Source organism: Saccopteryx leptura, chromosome 4 (assembly GCF_036850995.1).
Source record: "Saccopteryx leptura isolate mSacLep1 chromosome 4, mSacLep1_pri_phased_curated, whole genome shotgun sequence".
NCBI lineage: Eukaryota > Metazoa > Chordata > Mammalia > Chiroptera > Emballonuridae > Saccopteryx > Saccopteryx leptura.
The window spans coordinates 220,651,865-220,673,398 of NC_089506.1; the positions used below are offsets into that span (position 1 = coordinate 220,651,865).

The 21,534-nt window shown below is 45.8% G+C and overlaps 1 protein-coding gene across 2 annotated transcripts in view; it reads right to left on the reverse strand.

The window, feature by feature from the left end:
* RBBP6 (RB binding protein 6, ubiquitin ligase) overlaps positions 1-18,819 on the reverse strand; it is a 31,144-nt gene extending 12,325 nt beyond the window's left edge. For both annotated transcript variants that reach the window (XM_066383399.1, XM_066383398.1), the window contains exons 1-8: positions 18,654-18,819; positions 14,537-14,636; positions 11,499-11,535; positions 6,773-6,817; positions 4,602-4,690; positions 4,384-4,480; positions 3,915-4,054; positions 924-1,096 (exon numbers count right to left, since the gene is read on the reverse strand). In XM_066383399.1, coding sequence (XP_066239496.1) covers positions 924-1,096; positions 3,915-4,054; positions 4,384-4,480; positions 4,602-4,690; positions 6,773-6,817; positions 11,499-11,535; positions 14,537-14,636; positions 18,654-18,819 — 847 coding nt within the window. The remainder of the gene's footprint in view (positions 1-923; positions 1,097-3,914; positions 4,055-4,383; positions 4,481-4,601; positions 4,691-6,772; positions 6,818-11,498; positions 11,536-14,536; positions 14,637-18,653) is intronic.
* Positions 18,820-21,534: the final 2,715 nt, after the last annotated feature.

Below are 21,534 nucleotides of genomic sequence, written 5' to 3' on the forward strand. Positions count from 1 at the left end.
TGGATCCCGGTCGGGCGCATGCGGGAGTCTGTCTGTCTCTCCCCTTTTCCAGCTTCAGAAAAATACAAAAATAAATAAATAAATAAAAAATAAAAATATTTCCAGATTACAAAGGCCCAAAAAGGCTTTTAAAGTTCTGTATACCATTTAAAATGTGTAGGAAATTAAAATTCTACAGTTTGTAAAACCTCAGTACAGTCAGTTGCCCTGGTGAAGGTACAGTAGTTAATTCTAATATTAAAAGAATGAGGCTGTTGTTTAAAAACAAAAAAAGTATAGCAGCAAAAACAGAATTCTCATTATTAAACGCTACGTCAATTACCAGTATTTCCTATCTTATTAAAAGACACAATGTTGCTAGGTGCCGTTGGCAGTAAAACAGCCACTTGACCTTTGAACATGGGTTTGAAATGCACGGGTCCATTTATGCATTAACTTTTCCTAAGTGTGTAATCTACTGTGAAAATATTTTCTTTCTTATGATTTACTTATTTTTAATTTTTAAAAATTCATTTGAGAGAGAGAGAGAGAGAGAGAGAGAGAAGGGAGGAGGAGCAGGAAGCATTAACTGTCATAGGTGCCTTGACCAGGTGAGCCCAGGGTTTCGAACTGGCGACCTCAGCGTTCCCGGTCAAATGATTTTCTTGATAACTTCTCTCTAGCGTACTTCCCTGGGGGAATACAGAACACAAGGCCTGGAGCACACACTCTGTGTCAATGGACGGGTTCTTCGGGAAGGCTCCCAGTCCACAGCGGGCTCTCGGTGGTTAAGCTCTGGGGGAGTCAAAGTTCTCTCCGAGTATCAGGAATGGGAGGCAGCTGACCCCTTGCTCTCTCTCTCACTAGCCGGTGTACAGGGGTCGGCCCCCCGGCCCCCACTCTGCACACCCCAGCCTCCACCTCCCCAGGACCCCACGGCTCACATTCGTCGCAGTAGCTGTTGCCGCAGCAGGGGATGACCACCGCGTCAGTCATGATGTCTTTGCAGATGAGACACAGCAGTTCGTCTGGGATGGGATCATCTTCTTCGGAGGAGGAGGACGGCTCCTCCGGTAAGAACGGGGGCTTCTCCTTCTTCCCAATTGCGTACGCTTCCCTGTAAAAGAACGTCGGGCCTGTCACCGCCGTCAAGGAGGCGGAGCATGTCCCAGACAGCTGCACGCTCTGCTACACCAAAATGGCGTGTCACTCAGCACAATGCCTCATTAGTTGACACAAGCAAATACCTTCCAAAACCAGGGAGCAGTTAGGGACATTTCCCTGCTAAACAACAAAAAGACACAAAACAAAAGCCTCAGCAAGTTAACAGGAAGAAACACAGAAGTGCTTCAGAGGTGGCTGGAAGGGTCTTAGAACTCGTAACTCGAGACTGGGGGCCTGCCAGGTCAAGTGACGCACTCAGGGCCACCCCCGGCAGGGACAGGGTCTCGGCTCGGACGGGACGGCGCCCTCAGAACACTGTCCACCTGCCGTGCTTCCCGGAGGAACAGAGCTCCTCTCCGCGGTTCAGCAGTCCCTGACCCCTGACCCCGTGGAGGTCCTGAGGGTGAGCGTGCTGACATGGGACACTGAACCATCCACCCTGCCGTGCTGCCCGGAGGAACAGAGCTCCTCTCCGCGGTTCAGCAGTCCCTGACCCCTGACCCCGTGGAAGTCCTGAGGGTGAGTGTGCTGACACGGGACACTAAACTGGTGCCACCACCCATGCCAACAGCCAGGGGTCCACCTATAATTGGCATTTTAAAAAAGATTTATCTATTTATAGTCAATTTTACTTAAACAACTGGAATAGAGAGTGGAGCAAAAGCAGGTTTACAGTTGTTGGTATGGGAAATACTGTAATAATGAAAAGTAACAACAGAAGAACAGACTGTCTGCTTCAGTAACTGTAAACCTACAACTGCCCCACCCTGAACGCGTGACAAAAATTTCAAGTTTACTTCATTAGACATGTTGGGTCTTTTTTTCTTTTCTTTTTTTTTGTAGATATGATTCTGCAGAAATGTTAGATATTCAATATAATTAAAAGCAAAGACAGGAAATCTGCTCCCCTCAGACTCATCGGCAGCGCCGCCTCCGACACCCCCTCTTCTCTGTGCGCGGGCCGGCCTGGGAAACGGGGCTCCCTGGAGCCGCCCTCTCTGCCTCCGGGGGGACAGTGTGCTCATCGTGGCCGGACGAGGAGGTACCTGAGGTGTGCTATTTGTGTTGCAGCTGCTCCACAGACATCACCACGAGTCCAGAAATAAGTGTCAATTTGCTTATGCCCCAGTGTTCCCAATTTGTGAAAGAGGAGTCTCCCACTGCCCGAGAAAGAAAACAAACAAAGGAGGAGAGAGGACAGAAAAAGAAACAGAAGAAGCGTCTGAGTCGCTTGTTAGTGTGCTGGTGGAGAAGGTGAGCGTTTCAGGACAGCGTCTGGGCACCCCCCTCCCCGGCACGGGCTGTGTGCTCGGCCGTTTGTATCTCAGCATTCAGAAGCAATGGATTACTAGTTACGTTCACAGGCAACGCTCATTTCTCAACACACATTTCTATGTACTTTAATACTTTCTCTTCAGTATATTATTAAGATAAAGTGGTCTGCTCTTGCAGCTGAAGAGTCATTAATTTTAACCTAAAGTTGTTTGGAAGCATGTATGAAATGTGGGAATTAGGGAAGCGTAACAGACTGACTGCTCTAAGATGAGGCAAAAACATAAGATGGTGACTGAGAAAAGAAACAGAACAGATGGGGGCGAAGTTGGGAGTACCAGAAAACAGCGATTCCGCCTGAGCACCCGCTCAGAGACCCTCGCCTGCCCAGTCCCGCTCCAGGGCACCGCCATGCCCCCTCCTCAGCCCCTCCTCAGAGACCCTCGCCTGCCCAGTCCCGCCCCAGGGCACCACCACGCCCCCTCCTCAGAGACCCTCGCCTGCCCAGTCCCGCTCCAGGGCACCACCACGCCCCCTCCTCAGAGACCCTCGCCTGCCCAGTCCCGCTCCAGGGCACCACCACGCCCCCTCCTCAGAGACCCTCGCCTGCCCAGTCCCGCCCCAGGGCACCGCCAGGCCCCCTCCTCCCCTGGCGTCTCCACCACAGAGCAAGCAGCCCAGGACAGACCGTGCTCTACATACAGCGGTCCTGTCACTGAGAACAGGGGCACCCCTCTCTGAAGTCATGTGTGTTGCAGGAATTTCATAATCTGCTGGGGGACTTGTTAAAAGCGCATAACCAGAGTCCTAGTACGGAGCCCGAGTCAAACGGAGGCGGTGAGGAGGCACGTAGCCAGACCACTTCATCTCCCAGATCCTCATGCACGACAGAGAATCCCAGGCCCCAAACACAGAATACTGCACGTGTGAGTTCACAACTGCTGAGGGTAACAAGATCATTCGAAGACTTAGCTGATAGCACCGAGATCAGTGACTTATCTAGCTGAACTCTTTCCCTGGGTTTTCATGACTATCGCCAATTTCAGTACAAACTGGCTCAGAAACAGAACCTGAAAGCACAGGGAAGGGAGGCCGAGGTCTGGCTCCCAGAGCTCGGGGTGACCCAGCGGCTTCCAGGCCGGGCTGCCCGCAGAACCGAGGCCGCTTCTTGGCACTCACACCGCAGCCTCTTGCTACTCAAAATGACTCAGGCACTTGTCTCGCTCACTTAAAAAGTTCAGGTAGCATGTCAGAGTGTGGGGCAGCAGGTGGATGAATGAGGAAGGAAGCAGGGAATGGCGGAGAAAGAAAAATCTGGACCACCACAAGGGAAGTGGCACTCCTGAGAACAGAAGGCCCCAAGTCGATTCTACACGTGCTCTGCACGGAGCACCGGCAGCCCAGCCCCTGGCCCCTGGCCCCCGGCCCCCGGCCCGAGCAGAACAGCACAGCACAGAACAGCACAGCAGGCCGCCCGCCAGCCCAGAGTGAACACTCACGCGTCGATAGTCGGTATGGCGTACTTCCCCGTGTTGGTGAGCATGGCACCCTTCATGTTCGGGTCCTTCACTTCCATCATGAAACTCCTGGGAATCCCAGTGCTTTTTTTAATCCTAGGACCAGATTCAAAGTTCTTATCCTTGGCAGCGCGGAAAGGAGAGAGGGAGAGAAGCAGTCACCGTTACTTCCCAGCGGCCGGAACGCGGTGCTTATTACAGCATGCTACGTGGGCTGCTCCACACAGGACTTCACTGAGCCCCCGGGGCAGCCACGTGAGGCTGCCCTGGTCACTTCCCAGCACAACGAGCACAGGCTGGGAGCGGGCTCGCTCGGCCAGCGCGGCCCCTGGGTTGCAGAGGCTGTGGCCACTGGCCATTGTACTACATACGTGACCAAGAAAAATGACAACAGCTAACCAGTAACTGCAAGAAAAATAAGCTGTAACCCCATTTCGCACTCCGCACTTACCCCGTTTGTCGGGCAATTCTTAATGTAATGGCCGGGTTTACCACAACGGAAACAGGTATAGGACGGAGGTGGTGGGCCTAGGGGTTTCTTCATGTAACTGAAAGGGAGAAAGAAAATTCATGTACACAGAGACTTGGGAAAAAAAGAACGCGTCTCATTGGGGGTGGGGGACACCCACCCCAAAGTCCCTACTTGTATAGAAAGTACTTCAGACTTACTTGATGGGGTCGTATTCATGGCCAGATTGCGACATCATTGCTTTAATTTTATCTTCTTCAGAAGCATTGGCTTCAGCCAGATTGGCGGTCTGTTTAACAGGTAATTATTTGACACACACATTAGAAACACATTTAAGACCACACAGCCAAAGACTACACCACGCATCCTGTAAAGAGCAGTCAGCTAGTCTCCCATAAACACGGCTATTTACACGGACGCCCCAGGAGAGGCCCTGGGGTCCCTCGGGTGTCTGAATGCCTGGGGCGGGGGGGGCTGGAGAGTCTTTCTGGGGGCACTCAAGACCTTAGACCCTGTTTGTACCTTGCGTTAAGATTTGAACACTCCTCTAAGAGTTAAAACCTGAGATTCAGCTTAGAAAGCAACACTTGATGCTTTGCGACCTTAAAAATGATTCAAGTGTTCACAGCGTGTAGACTTCAATTTATACTTAAAACTGGGGAGGGAGCAGTGGGGGCAGAACAGCTGAACTCATTACACAGCTGATGTTCACAATCAGGAGGCTCTTTAGGGAGTGGTGTCAGTATCAAATTAAGTGCAAAGCACATGCAATGAGTGCTCATCATTTAAATTCCAACTCTCCAGAGATTTCTGAACTTCCTCTTTCAGGGCCATACGACAGTCTAGATATAAGCAGGGTCTAAGGGAGTGAGCCCGCCCTTACAACGGGAATCTCCAGGCACCTAGCACTCACACCACCATTCACTTGGGTTTTCATCTTTACATTCATCCACAAAACAAGCAACCAGGTTTAACATTTTATTGTAATTTTATATACAAAGAATGCTTAACATTAACAGAGCTTAGAACAGCAGCAACAGTTACAGAAAACTGGATTACAGATGTTGAACAACTAATTTGTTTGAACCCAAACATTAATTTACAAATAGTTAAAAAAAAAAATCCCCCAAACCTCCAAAATTCCCCAACTGCTTCCCAGAGAAACAACGGTAGAAATAGACCCAAACTCAAATATGGTCCTTACAAGCACGTAAGATTAAAACAGTAAACTATAAGCTACTAATGATGTTACCTCTGTGCTACACCCACCTGGCATGAGAAAATCCTGAGCAGATGGCTTCAGCCCACTTTGTGTTTTAGAGTCATCAATTTTAATGTTTACTTTTCCCAGAAAAGGAGCTTTAAAGCTGTATTTGTAACTAAGACATTTTGGGGGATACATTCTAGGAAAAGGACACAATCTACCACAAAGCCAAGGAAAGGAGAGGACAGCACCAGCAGCAAACCCAACTCGTTCATCTTGGTGGTGGATTTGGTTGCACGTTTCTGGTAGTAGGAAAAAATAATTTTTGAAAAACTTTCTTCTTGGCCTTCAAAAATCTGCCTATCCTGTGATATTTGCCTTTTCTTTCTAAGGCATGATTTGCAAGTTAGAGCTTCTGCTTTAAAAAGTGGTCCATCATCACTAGTGCTTTCCCAAACAAAAAGTACACATCGTTGAGTAGAAAATGTAGGCAATTTTATAGCAAAACACGGCATATACAGTAATTTCAGGAGGCGACAATTTGCCCCTCTGCCAAACACACACATTGGAATATTCCTGCAAACAGCTTCACACATTTACACAATTCATGTAGTCTGTGTTCAAACAAATTAAGTTGTTTAAAAACTCTTCTAATGCAGACAGACTACAAGTCTATAGCATAAAGGAGCAATTGTATCCCATTTAAAATGTTGACCATCATGGGTTCAATTCAAAGACTCAAGAAAGAACCAGGCAATCGTCCGTGAAAAGGAAAGCTTCTATTTGGCTGCTCAGAGAAAAGTCCGTGTAATTTACAGCCAAAAACAGGGAGTTCCTCCAGAACTTTCTAAGTTTCCAATGTGTAATTAAACAAATGTATGGGGGGGGGGGGGGATAACAAGTGTAGCTTCCCGTGTTTCTTCTGTCTTGAAGATGAAAATACTCCAACATTATGGTGAGGCTGATAAAACACTCCCTCTATCTTCTCAAAACCACAACTACTCTTCACAGGATAGTAAGAACATGTACAACGTGATTTGTTTGTTTGTTACAAAATACCTCCTCCCCCAATCCCTCCTAAACAATTGTCCCACACAAAACTACAATGTTAGAAAAAGATTTATATTTTCAATATATGTATATATATATATATATATGTATATATACCTTTGTAAGCTGGGCCAGAGAAATAGATGCAGAAGAGTCATCAATCTGTTCACAAAAAATTAAACACACATTCAAGTTCCACACTGATAACATCTGAAAGTGCTCATTTAGTCCCTACTGCCACTTAATGCTTAAATATTGGGCATTTTCTTAGACGTTTCCTAAAGAATGTTATTTTCAAAAAAAAGTTTTAAAGCTGCCCATGTAGCTTACCCGCCCCCCCCTTCACGGTCCCCCACGCCCTTCCGACTAGTAAAGGCTAACAGTCAAGGGGCTCAGCCACAACGAGAAGGCAGGCAGGGCAAAAATCTGGTCTCGACCACAGAGGCCCTCTGTTCAGACTAGTCCTGCGCTCCAGCGTCTGGCAATGGTCGCTAAGTTTGATGACGCTCAAGACAATGGACAGCAGGAGAGAGGAGAGGAAATCTAACTGCCCTGGAACACCACTGTTATACATTGTAAAACAAGCAGCTCCTTAAAGGCTCAGACCTTCTTCAATAAAACAAGACCCACATAATTCCTCAGTCTGAGAACGCTTACTCCCCCCCCCTTACACACAGAGGAACATAGCTTCTTGACCCGGAAACCACCATTTTATCAAGGCCAAGATGGTAAGGCAAACAGAAGGTGCTCGGGGGCACGGGCCAGCAGAACTGGTACATGTGAGGGTGACTTTCATATGTGAAGAAAAGTTCATTAAACGAAGCAAGGATTATATATGAAGGATATAAGAGGGCTTTTTAAAATGTGTTTCTCAAAAGTGCCATTCTTGAATTTTTCATTCTTTGGTTCCCTGAAATAATCTATCAGTTTTTTAAAAGTGTGTGTGTGTGTGTATGTGTGTATGCACACACACACATACATACACATATATCGTTAGCATGTAACTATAAAGATATGATGCCCCCACAGGAGTACCCAAATGGAAATACTAGCTTCCTGTGTACTAAGTAAGGAGCATGCTCTGATTCTCTCATGCATCCTTGGTCATAACTCTAGTTTAAAAATGGGAAGAATGTCTGAATCAAAGAAGGAAAACAAAAAGAAGTAAGTCTTCATTGGGTATTTTTCCAAATGTTCCACAGAATTTAAAGTATTAAAAAAAAAAAAGCACCATGATTTTAAGAGCCCCAAACAGAAATGTAACAAATTTCAATATGAACCTCTTGGCACAATGCCCACCACAGTAGAAATTCAATAAATGCAAATAAAAATAATGTCGACTAAATTTAAATTTTATCTTATAAATAACATGATTTTAAAAGCTAGTTTGATGGATATTATTACCGGGATGCTTATATAATTATCCGTAAGGTTCTTAGCTCTATACTGAGGAACTAACGAGAGCTCATAATGCACTAATCCCACATTCCTAATACATAACCATATAATCTACCCCTGGGTTCTTAGTTCTTGTCCAGCTTTGAAGTTTTCTTTTCTAATCGAACTAATCTCGGGGTAAATTTTAAAAAAATTTACAATACCCTGTATTTAGCCAGAATAAATTGACCTAGTCAATCTATTTTAAAGCGGGGATACATTTTACCTCAGCCAGCAATTACTTGAATTTAAGTAACAAGAACTGAACAAAAACTGTGGTCAGCCGGTCAGCCGTCATCTATATTATGATTCTAATCAATGAAATAAAGAGTCTTTAAAAACAGTCTATTACAGGGATCGGGAACCTCTTTGGCTGAGAGAGCCATGAACACCACATATTTTAAAATGTAATTCCGTGAGAGCCATACAACGACCCATGTACATTACGCATTATCCAATAAAAATTTGGTGTTGTCCCGGAGGACAGCCGTGATTAGCTCCAGCCACCCACAACCATGAACATGAGCAGAAGGAAATGGATTGTAATACGAGAATGTTTTATATTTTTAATGTTATCATTTTTTTTATTAAAGATTTGTCTGTGAGCCAGATGCAGCCATCAAAAGAGCCACATCTGGCTCACGAGCCATAGGTTCCCGACTCCTGGTCTATTACTACCGAGATTATAACACTGATTATTTCCTTAGAAAGTAATCTTACTTTCTTAAGGCCGGAACTAAAAAAAGGAACATTTTTGCTCTTCCTACTCCTGACACTTAAAATGTAGCTTTTTGTTCTTTCTTATGCCAGATTTCCTTGTCCTTTTTTTTTTTTAGCTTTCTGCCAACCTGTTATTAGTATATATATTTATTGGGTTGAAAGTGGTTGCAGACATTCAACAGCATCTAAATCACTTTTTTTCCACCAAACAATCACCATAGCACCTAAATATCTTATCATCCACAAGGAAGTCACATGAAGGCCATCCTATTGTTTTCTACGTATAGCAAGGTATGAACACGTAAGGGGAAACTGCTTACGGGGAATGGCTTAAAAATGACTAGAAATTTATATGTACTAAACGTCAGCAAATGCAGTAACTCTCAGATACCACCAATCAAAAAAAAAAATCCGCTACCTTAAAAAAAAGGAGTCTTCAAAACAATTAATTGATGCACACTGTAGACATCATTGAAATTAAGACACCTTTCTCTCCACATCTAATTTGTGGTCTTACTTCTGGGAGCAAGAATCTAAAATCTTTTATGCCAAATACACTTGCTTGAAATGATAGGACCCTACGCAATGTAATTCTGACGTTCAGTTAGTAGAGGAGCAGTCAGCTTTGATGTCTCGAGGCAGAAGTACAGCTAAGTCAACAAAGCTGAAGAGAACAGCCATCTTTGATTAGAGACGGCTAAGTTACCAACGTGTTCATACATTCCCTCTCACTAATCAGAATTTAAAAGCCTGGTTTGGTTGCTCCATCTTACTCGGCCTTTGTGAGTGGGTACAACACATGTGGATTCTCAAGTCTCCCCAGCTGGGCACAGGTCACACTGAGTGACCCTCTTCTCATCCTCAACGTCAGCCAACGCACCGCAAACAAATCCATGACGGGGGTATCCAACTACCTAACATCTGTTTCAGATAATTCTACCTAAAAATTAAAGCCACTTTTAAAGTACTTAAAAAAAAAAAAAAAGAAAAAAAAAAAGAGAAACCTAAAAAGCATAAAATAAACTGCTTCTTATAAGTGTAATACAGACATGCCAGGGAACACACAAGGCTAAAAGAATGTTAACTTTATTTATGAACATGTGATTTGTGTTTATACACATGCTAATAAACAAAAAGGAAATAACTGTTTTCAAGAAATAAAATTTCATCTGAATGCGTTTAAATACTATATAAAAGGTACTTTATACAAAATGTGTTACATTAACCACTACAGTCACCAGGATAGGCATCTACTTCGTGCTAGCATTTGGATACATGAAAATCAGTTTTAAACCAATTACCAGCAAAACAGAAACTTGGACAGTTTTTACAGCATTATGCTTAAAAAACAAAAACAAAACCCCAAATATACCCCAAAAGAGGGGGAGAAGGGGGGACCCAAACACTATGAGTTTGGGATCACTGTACTTAGTTCCATGGGAACTAAAGGCCACATATACTTCAGAGAGCAAGTCCAAAGTTCAGATTGTCTCTATGATCATGTTTAAGACCCAGTGGTCCAAGGTTAGTGAAATGCCTGATACACAATTCAAGATCAGTATCGAAAAAGGATCAAGTGAAGCAGCAGGCCGTCCCCTTGACTTCTAAATGAAGATTTAGGACCCCCTGTATTGTGTACAAATCAGCCTGAGCAGTCATGTTCACAGAGCCATGAGTTTACGGAACCCATCCCTGCAGACCTGTGTTCGGAAACAGACGCTTCAGCCCACAGCTGGGGAATGCTACTAACTGTGAGCTCCAAGTAAAAAGGGTGTCGCACCTCAGGTTAGTCTGTGATAAAATCAGGACAGTACCCTGGTTAAGGGTAGTTACCTTTGGTAAGCTACAACTCTTAATCAGCTTACCATTAACACAGTATTTTAATATCTACGAGAAAGATGAAAATACTTTAATTTGGGCAGACTAGCACTGAAAGACCTTGTACTAAAATTTGGAAACAATGTACTCAATTGTATAAAATCATCAAAATCATCCAGGAGACACTGATACACTTGTGGGGACCCAATTTCAGGTTTCACTTTATAGTATGGATAAAAACAGAACAGGAGCTCAAAATGACAAATAAAGCAAAACTAAGTAACTGAGCTGCACCAGGGGTCTCTGGAATGCTCTCCCCTACGTGTGTCTGAACTCGGAGAAAGCATCAAACCTTAATGTGGTGGCTAATGCACTTTTCAGAGCCACCCATCAGGCAGGGAAAAAAAATCTAACAAAAACTAAGTGATACAACGTGAAAGTGGCAAAATATACACTCCAAACATTTTTTATTGCAAGAAACAAAAAGCACACAACAGCCTGTACATACATACAAAATACTAACTCTAGACAGACAGATGTGAACACGGTCCCATGTTCATCAGTGTAAAACCTACACGATCTAAAGAGGATCATACATTAGCTGTGCAACACAGTGTCATACAGGGTTGCTGTCATAGGAAATATGAACATGTGGTTTTTGGGCACAAATTCCCCATTTCTACAAAGTAAGTGTGCAAAATTATGCCACATATATCCAGATTCAACTGAGCTGTCAGCAAAATACATTTTATTTACAACATGTACTATGACCAGTAGGATATTAAGGTCTGAAATGATTTACTTCACTGCTACATTATAAAGGTAAAAGCAATGTGTAGAAAAAGTGTGAGATTGTGTTTTTACATACTGCTTTTGAAGTTCCAATCACTGGTTCAGTTCGACTTCTAAAAAACAAAAACAAAAATAACATTAGCTCTATAAGCAGCTATTTAGAAACTTCTGTGCTATAAATCCTTAACACATATCTTTAAATCACTCATTTATAGGACAATTTTCCTTTGGGACAAAGATCTAAAAGTGGTTACTCTCCAAAATAAGGAATGCACTACTTTGATTAATCTTTATCACCTCTGAACACAGTTTAATATGTGGTTTAAAAAAAATCCATCCTGGGGAATTCTAGAATAGGTACACTTTTCTTTTTAAATTTAAATTACTAGAATAGGTGGATCTTGCCACTTACATTGTTTTCTGAAAGGAAGTCTGAGGACTTCTTGAGAAACTCTGTGGTTATTTCTTAGAAGGCTGAACAATTAAATCATCCCCTGGTTTTTAACAGGCAGGGATGTAAATTTTCATACGTCCGATTTTCTGAAAGGAAGACCACTGTGACATTCGTAATTTGGATCCCTGAGAAATGGCTGAGCTCCAAAAACAGATTTCAAATACAGAAACACAGATTGATAGAGTTACTTTAATTTTTTTTTTAGTTTGAAAAACACTTTATTGATACAGAATTGCTTTTAAAATTTATGTACTACTGGATAGTAACTTTAATTTTTAAAAAAGTCTCAAAACAATGGTCAAAGATTAAACAAGAATTCTAACTAGCAGAAAAATACCACAATCTGACAGAACATTTTAGAAAAAAGAGTAAGTTAAACAGTTACGGAGAACTGGGACACATTGATTTTTGAAAAAGAACACAAATAAGCCCTAAAAGAAATTCCTGTAAAAGTCCCCACAGGAAACAGGCCAGAGGAGAACGGCTAAGTACAGCCTCCAGATGCTTCGTTTCCATTTAACTTCACACTATAGACCAGTGGTGGTCAACCCGGTCCCTACCACCCACTAGGGGGCGTTCCAGCTTTCATGGTGGGCAGTAGCGGAGCCACCAAAGTATAAATAAAAAGATTTAGCTATAGTAAGTTCTTTTATAAAGATTTATTCTGCCAAACTTAGCGAAAATCCGACATAAAGTACTTGATAAGTAATTATTATTATATGCTTTAACTTGCTGTAACCCTGCTTTATAAATTTTATAAAGTTAAGTTACTTCCCTACTTTATAAGTCACCATGACTGTGGAACCAGTGGGCAGTTAGAAAATGTTACTAACAGAGATACACAAGTGGGCGGTAGGGATAAAAAGGCTGACGACCCTGCTCTGGAGGAATGTTAGCCAGCACCTGAAAGAAGTTTGTAAGTTTGTGCATGATTTGGAAGTCCTGAGATACAAATAAAGTTTTCATTTTCTACTATTTGCTCAGCAAACCCATTTTATGAGACAAACACATTTACAAAGGAAGCCACACCCACAGTGAAAAAACATGCAATCCCATAACAGCCAACTTATTTTCCCAGGTTCTTCAAATAATTTGAGTTCTGAATATCAAAAGAATCTGAAACTCAGTAGTTTTAAAAGGAACTTGGAAAAGAAAGTGTAATTTCATACTAGAGTCTAGAAGTCAATCTTTCCTTATGATTTCTTAAAATCCATTAAGTTAAGAAGCACACAGCTCACTTGCTGTGAACGGCCCACCCAGGAGGTACTCTGCTTTTCGGGCTGTCACTGGACAGGGGATCTCACACGAAAGGACTCCGAGCGTGGCGACACAGTGGCATTCACGCGGACGACCTGGAAGAGTGCACGCGTGCCCACCGGGGCCGAAGCTCAGGGAAATCAACGCCTGCACCTCAATTCCAAGAACCCACTCCATGTCCCAGGACTGGCAAACTGACAACCCAGAGTTCCTCAGTAACCAAAAGCAGGATTTGTCAAGATTTTAAATAAGGCCACCTGCCTTCTAAGGGAAAGGCCTGTCCTTTCACCAGCCTGGTTGCTGTGCTTACGTTAGAATTGCAACACATCTATCCACGTTGCAAGGAAGCAGAGAGTTCAAGACAAAAATGTTAATCCTGCCCCTTTAGTGACGTTTTTTAACCTCTGGGCTCCTCTGCACATGTTGCTGTTTTCCCTCTAACAACGGCCATTTACCACGTCGGAGGCGTTGTTGACTCCGAGGCACAGACTTTAGGTAACTACCCCAAAGTCACACAAGTCACACAAGTGAAGCGACAGGGAGTCAAACCGAAGTCTGATTCCAGGGTCTGTTCATAACTCCCATGAGCCCTCTAGCCTCCCAACAAAAACCCTTCCTGACAAGGAGCGAGTGTTAGCATTACCGAGTATTCTTGATGCTGTCAAAATATTTAGGACAGATCTCCTAAGAAACTGAGAATACATTTTTTAACAGTAGGGGAAAAAAAGAAAGCACAGAAGCAAATAAAAACAAGGAAGGTACAGAAATATTTGTTCACTATTTGAACATCATTTTCTTGTGCAAAAATTCTTTCTAATAGCGCTTTCTGTTAACTATATAGGTTAAGTTAACCTAACTGGGGGAAGAATTTGAGAAAAAAACAATCTCATCCTCACAATTTTAATGCTTCAGGAGATATATTCATTAGGCTAAAATAATGAGTTTGGTTCTAAAATACCCTTGGTTCTTTCTTAAACAAAAAGTCTAGGCCTTGGCCAGTTGGCTCAGCTATAGTGTCGGCCCAGCATGTGAAAGTCCCGGGTTCAATTCCCAGACAGGGCACATAGGAGAGGCGCCCATCTGCTTCTCCACCCCTCCCCCTCTCCTTCCTCTCTGTCTCTCTCTTCCCCTCCCACAGCCAAGGCTCCATTGGAGCAAAGTTGGCCCGGGCACTGAGGATGGCTCTGTGGCCTCTGCCCCAGGCGCTAGAATGGTTCTGGTTGCAACAGAGCAACACCCCAGAGGGGCAGAGCATCACCCCCTGGTGGGCATGCTGGGTGGATCCCGGTCGGGCACATGTGGGAGTCTGACTGCTTCCCTGCTTCTAACTTCAGAAAAATACAAAAAAAAAAAAGGTCTATTATTTTGAGAACTTAAATACATGAAATTTGATAAATACTCACATAACATATGTCTTGCTTGTAGATTTAACACCTCCAAAGGGAATTCTTCTAACAATTACAGATGAATTCTTCGGAATTAGAGCATTATCATCAGTATAGTCTGTAAATAAAACAATAGAACTGAATGTCTATTTGGGGATTTGGGTAAGTCACAGTCCTCAGGAATTAGAGAACTTGAACCAAAGATGAATTTTATGGGAATTAAAGTTAACTATAAAAGGAGTATTAACAACTCCATGTGCCTTACATCTTGATTACCAATACTGTCAGAACAAATATCCAAAACCACAAGGTACTTCTCTTTAAAGGACCCAAATAGTGTCAGCTGGTTCTTGGCCCCAGCACACTATGTCTGCGGAACCCCAAGTTTCAGTGAGACTAAGTCAGTCTCTTGTTTGGTTCGCCAATAACGCTGAACATCTGCACTATGAAAAAAGCTGTAATTTATAGTAAGACACAGAAAAGCAGGTGAAAAAGAAAATGACACAAAAAAAACCAAATAGCTGAAGAAAATGAAAGACTGACATTAAATACAGGTAGAAAGGTACTGATCATACATTGACCTAAATTTTGTTTCTAAGTACAACAAGTCGCTAAAGGAACTTAAACACAAACGATGGCAGTTTGTTATAAACAAGCAGAGATACTGTGGTAGTTGGTGGAGGTGAACCCAGAGAGGAGTGACAGCAGGAACAAGGCTCACTCAGGGGGCAGTGTGCACAGTCCAGGCTGGAGGCGAGGACGGTCTGTGCTGGGGATGGCGCCAGAATAGGCCAAGGTTTGGGGGTGAATCAAACCCCTACAAGGTTTGCTAAGGTTTGGGGGTAAAGGAGAAATGGGAATTGGGCATGAATTTCTGGGTTCCCAGTTTAAGCAACTGGATGAACAGTGATGTCACCTTCTGAGAAGACAAATGGGAAGATAAGTGGATACTAGTTTTCTACTCTGAACTATTACTGCAATATTTCTGTAGGAATGGAATTTTAAAAGTTAAGCAGACCAATACATTTAACAATGGTAAAAAGAGTTGCTAAGGAGAGAATCTGTCAAATTACCAAAAGAAAAATAATCCACTACAGGGAGCTAGCTGTCAAAATGTGCCCGTCTCCCTTAGTCACACCATCAGAGAGCAGGGTTTCCTCGGGCGAGGCAGGGATCGCTGTGTCCCCGAGTTACTCAGCACCAAGTGACTGATTTCCAATGACTGTACTTCAAGTTTGTCACACACCTAAGCATTTTCAACTTATACACACACATACATATATATACCTATATACCTTATATACCACTTCTATTATTTTTAATCCTAATACTATTAGTATTTCCTGTTACAAGTACGTTGTTCAGGAGAGGGGTCTCTTCAGTCTGTTTCAAGCAGCAAACTGTATCTTACAGTGTTCAGTTAGGGTGATGCAATTTCCTACATCCGAGAATACCAACATAAGCCCATCACCTTGCACAGTTCATGACAGTCCAGATTTCAAGCAAGCTCTGAGTAAGAAAAATTAGAAACAGACAAGATGGGGAATCTTTAAAAAGCAAATTCTAGAATCAAAACTTGGTGTCAAACACCTGACAGTTTCTGAATACGTAAGAACGAAAGCGTTCGCTGGGGGGTGGGGAATAGCACATGTGTTCATATGCTCGAACAGCAGATGCTCTAATTGACCTTTTCATTTTTATGTACAATGATTTTCTGCCCTTAAATACTTCTTTAACAAGTAGCCTATTAACTTCAAAAGGCCCCTTCTACCCACCAGTGTAATTTTTTAGTCTAAAAACATATGCAGACACAAACAGAATGAAAAACAAGATGAATTTGAGAAATGAAGAAAGAAGTATTTTTAAAATACTTCAATCTCAGCTTCCTAATCTTTCAGACTAAATTCAAAACGAAGGTTTTTGGGGGGAGTGGGGCTATAGAAACGTAGGAAAACAAATTTAAATAGTTAGGTTATATAGGAAAAAGATTACTGGATGCATTTTGAAATACAGTGTAGAAATAAAGGAGGATTCTTACATCTAAAACATGAAATTCTGAGCCAGCCATTTTGATCTAATCAAGATTTGAGAATCTCGAGCATAATAGACTAGGAAATTTAAACATTAATTCAAACTTGTGATGATACACTTCAGCATTTTCTCCTAGACAATCTCCTAATTATGAAGCTTTGTAAACATTCCTTTGTCCCCTTTAATTCACTGGACGGCGCTAAAACCAAACAGCACTCTTAGCCGTCGTGGGACACTGCATACTACGTACTTCCAATAAAACTCACAGACTAGCCCCTGCACTACAATATTTCTCTTATAAAAAATGAAACAATTTTTGATTGAGAGAAAGAAAAAACCCAATTTGAGGACTGCAAATAGTGTACATTTTCTCCCTTGAAGTTCCTTCTCTTAACCCATCTACCAAATCTCTCCCCAATAAGGAAGCTTCACACAGATATTCAAAATAAATCTGCTGCTGGGCAAAGCAAAAATAACACATCACAAAGCTCTTAAATTTTGGACAAGAATTTCATCGACCCTATTCCATCAAATTTACTCCTAATGAAGTCATATTCAATTATTAGGTGGAAAAAACAAACAGTCTAGCCCCAAATGAAACTTGCCTAGTGTGTAATGATTAAGATTGACTTCATTTCCTCTAACTCCATTCATAAGTACCCCATTATCCTCTCAAGGCCTGACATTCTTATACACTCCCCTGTGAAGGGTGACTGTCATACTTAAGGAATGCTTATGTATGGTGAACTTAAAGAATACAGTATTTCCCTTAAGGTGTTTTTTGAATAGTATTTTTAAAAACTGTTTCTCAAATGCTCATGACCAATAATGTTTCCTCTCAAGTAGAGACGCTGCACATAATTACAATGACTACAGCCTAACATGAAGTGTCCCTTAGGTACGAAACTTTTATTAAAAAGGGGGAAGTGAAGACCATTCCTTCACATATTATCACGCGAGTAAATAAAATTCTTCCTTAGTGAGTGTTCTTGACTAGTGACCGTGAGCACGGTGAGCAGTGCTGTTCCCTGACACAACACAGGCACTTGGGTCTGGATGTGACTGGCACGTGAGCTCTTTCATACTAACTACCCAACAGCAGGCGAGAAGGGGGCACCCCCAACCGCACCCAAAAGAACCTGTCACCATAAACCAAATTTAGAAATCAAGAAAAACCCTCATCTACTGAGAACTTCCCTTTGTTTCTTCTTGTGTCATCGATCAAACTAAAAAAGACTGACCAACTGAACACTACAGATCATCATCCCAATACCAAGGAAAAGAAACCAAAACAGGGTCAGAGTTCGAATCTAAGGTCAGTCCCATTTTCATATTGACTGTTAAAATTCTCAGGATTATAAAGTGCCTTTAAAGAGAAGAAGAGTACAGTCAGTGGGTTACTGGGGTTCATGAGGCAGCAACTTCGTCTTCAGTAGTCTAGTTATCAACAGAATCATGTCAAGTCCAGCAATTCAACTTCTGAAGTCTCTACTTGGGATACTTAGTAAACATGAACAAAGAGTTCAACTACTTAATTACTGTATGACTGAGTTCTAAAATTTACACAAGACAAAAGGGGGTGACATTACAACCTATCAAGTTCCAAAGCAATTGCAATATTGAAGATTGGCTGGATCCAAGCCTCCGAAATATTCAAGTGAGGATCCCTTCACAACACGGGCAACTCCAAAAATGAAAAACAGACAAGGCAGGGGGAGGGAGAAAAGGACACAAAATCTGCCCTGAAGCCCCCAACGCGCTGTCCGGTTGGAAAAGTTACAAGTATCTGGTTTTACAAAAAATGAGAAGCCTTGGGTCTTTGCTCTCCCCCGTTCCTGCCAATGAAAGGCGAGCACCCCGAGAACCCCCCTCCTCTCCCCACCCAAACCCTCATCTGCACACATTTGAAGGCAAGCCGACTCCCACGTTTGTGGATGGGCCTGTTCCAGACCATCCACGTCCGCAGAAACCCGGTTAAAGCCCCACCACCCCGGGTATCGACGAGCGCTGCGGGGAAAGCATTCGGGCCCCCGGGGAGGCGCAGGGGCGACGCGCCCCCCAAGCAAGCCACCTGCACCCCGACGGGCCGCGCCCGCGCTCTCACCTTCCTTGGTCTGCGCGTTGGTGATCTGCAGGTCGCTGTCGGCGGCTTTCAGCTTCTCTCTCCCCATTATCTGCTTCTTGAGGTCGCAGAGGGAGATGTGCAGCCCATCGAAGGTGACGGTGTCGTAGTTGAGTTTGGAAGAGAATTTATAATGCACACAAGACATGGTGGTGCCGACAGGAGGGTCCCTAAGGTTCAGCGAGGAGACCCACGTGGACACGCTCAACGTTAATGTGTATTTATCAACTCAAGAGCAGAATAAGGTACACACACAAGACACTCTTAAGAAAAGACACGGCAGGGCCCGCAGGCCTCGGATTCGATAGTAACACCCCCCACCCCGTCCGTCCCAGCGGAACCACAGGCAGGTGTGTGTGTGGGGGGAGCTGGGGGGTCCGTGAAACGAGCGATCCAGAACCCCCGACGCTCAGAACCACCGCCGCCTGTGCGGGCAGCAGGCGGACGAGAGCGGGGACAAGGGGAGCGGAGACGCGGCCAACGGGCACAATGTCACCCGGCGGCGTCCCCCTCGCTCAGGCGACGGGCCGGCCGGAGCCCGAGGTGGGGGCAGAAGGCGGTGCAGTCAGTAGCGGTCAGTCCACACGTTCAAAGAGTCCGGATGACCCCGCGGGGGTCAGGGGTCCATGGCGCGGCCGCACCTCCCGGTGGGCGGTGGGTGGGTCTCTTTCCCCCTCTCTCTCTCTCCGCGGTCGGGGGTGACCCGACCGGACCCCGGGAGAGGGCCGCGGCGGGCACAGGGCGCCTAGGCCCGGAGGCCCGGAGTCCAGCGGCGGCCTGTCGCCTCCTCCCGGCTTCCGGACGACCGGCGTCGCTGCCCCGGGCCCGGGAGCGTGCGCATGCGCAGGCCCCCGCACGCCCTGGCGCCGGCTCCCCGGAGAGGCCGCGGCCACGCCGCCGCCTAGGCCCGGACGCGCGGCCGGCCGCCACCCCCCCGCCGCCGCCGCTTCCGCGGGGCCGGCCGCGGGCCTCCGCGGGCCCCGCAGCGCGGCCGGGCAGGCGGGGAGGCCCCCGGCGGACCCTGGTAGTTCCCCGACGCTTCCTGTCTCGTCGACGGCTCCGCGCTTCCCTCGCCTTCCGCTCCCGGCGCTGCTCGGCCCGCAACGGCGAGCACCCGCCCGGGACGCCGCCGGGCGACGACGACGACGACTAGGCCTTCCTTCCTTTTTCTTTTCTTTTTTTTTTTCTGTCCTGACCCGGCCGCTCTCGGGCTGTCCCCAGGCGGCAGCCGCGGCGACAACTCCGAACCGGGCACTATGGCGGACGCGGCCTGGCTCCAGGCGAGCGCCCACTCCGCGGGGTCTCTTAAGCACGGAGCGCACGGGCGGCGCTGGCGGGGCGGGGCCGACGTGCGCGCGTCGGCGGCTCGAGGGGCGGGGCCGTCGGCGTCACAAAGCTCACTCTTCCCCACGTGACACCCCCACCTCTCCCCGCCGCGCTTTGTGACGCCCGAGCACGGAACCGGAAGCAGCCGGGAGGACGGAAGAAACCATCTGCCTCCACGGGGCGGGGGGGAGAAGGATGCAAAGAAGACCGGCTCATCGGGCGGATCCGGGAGGGGGAGTTCCGATTTCAGCCGCGGCAGCAGCAGCTGCGACTGCACCCGCGTGCACCGCAGAGTGCAAACTTCCGGGCTAACTCCCCAGTGCCCACGCCCCCGACTCCTCCGAGCACCCCGCAATTTAAGTGAGCGTGCTGGCCGTTGTGCATGCGTCCCTTAGCTTCCCGGGGTAACAGACTCGCTGCATTCTGCTGTCCTAAGGGGAAAATGAAGGGAGCAACCGCGGGAGAGAACCGGGCAGATGGACTGAGCTCGTGCTGCGTGCTCGGGGCGAGGCTCTGCAGCCACGCTGTGTGGGCTGGAACCCAGGCCACCCGCCTGCGGGCTCCTCGGTTTAACTCTGCGCCACCGTTCCGTGGGGGACAGGGTAGCAGCAGCAGGTTTTAGACAGGTGGATGTCACGCCGCCGGGTCTTGGTTCAGCGACCTGGGGTATTTGAGTTCTGGCTAAGAAAGAGTTTAGAGTCGAGGCTCGAACGGGAGGAGGTAGAAAGGTGAGCTGCAGAAGGAAGGGGCTCAGGAAAGAAGCTACAGAGGCGAAAGACGGGCCCTTGGAGCTTAGGAGAGAGAGAAGCAAAAGAAGTGTGTGTGTGTGTGTGTGTGTGTGGAGCGCTGGTGTGTTTCTGGATAGAGAGAAAGAGAGTCAGAGACAGCTGCACGGGATCCTCTGGCCTAATGGCTTTTTTTTTTTTTTTTTGTATTTTTCTGAAGCTGGAAACGGGGAGAGACAGACAGACTGCCGCATGTGCCTGACCGGGATCCACCCAGCACGCCCACCAGGAGCAACGCTCTGCTGCGACCAGAGCCACTCTAGCGCCTGGGGCAGAGGCCTAGGAGCCATCCCCAGCGCCCGGGCCATCTTTGCTCCAATGGAGCCTCACTGCGGGAGGGGAAGAGAGAGACAGAGAGGAAGGAGGGGGTGGGGGGTGAAGAAGCAAATGGGCGCTTCTTCTATGTGCCCTGCCGGGAATCGAACCCTGGTCCCCCGCACGCCAGGCCGACGCTTTACCGCTGAGCCAACCGGCCAGAGCCCCTAATGGCTTTTAAGAACCCGGATTTTAGGGGCGGTCTTGGGGAGGATCTGCATAGACTATTTGTCAGCTTTCCTGGTGTGTCCTTTTAATTTTGCCCCTTATTAGTTAGGGAGGCTCTAAGCAGTGACAAACTAGGGAAGGAAAAGTTACCCTGGTGGCGAGGTCCTTGTTTTGCCAGTTTTGCCCGTTGCTAGGCACCTGGGGCTTTTCTGCCCCCTGACCTTCTGTGCTTGACCCATCGGTTCATGCCTGTCTGACTGCCTACGGCA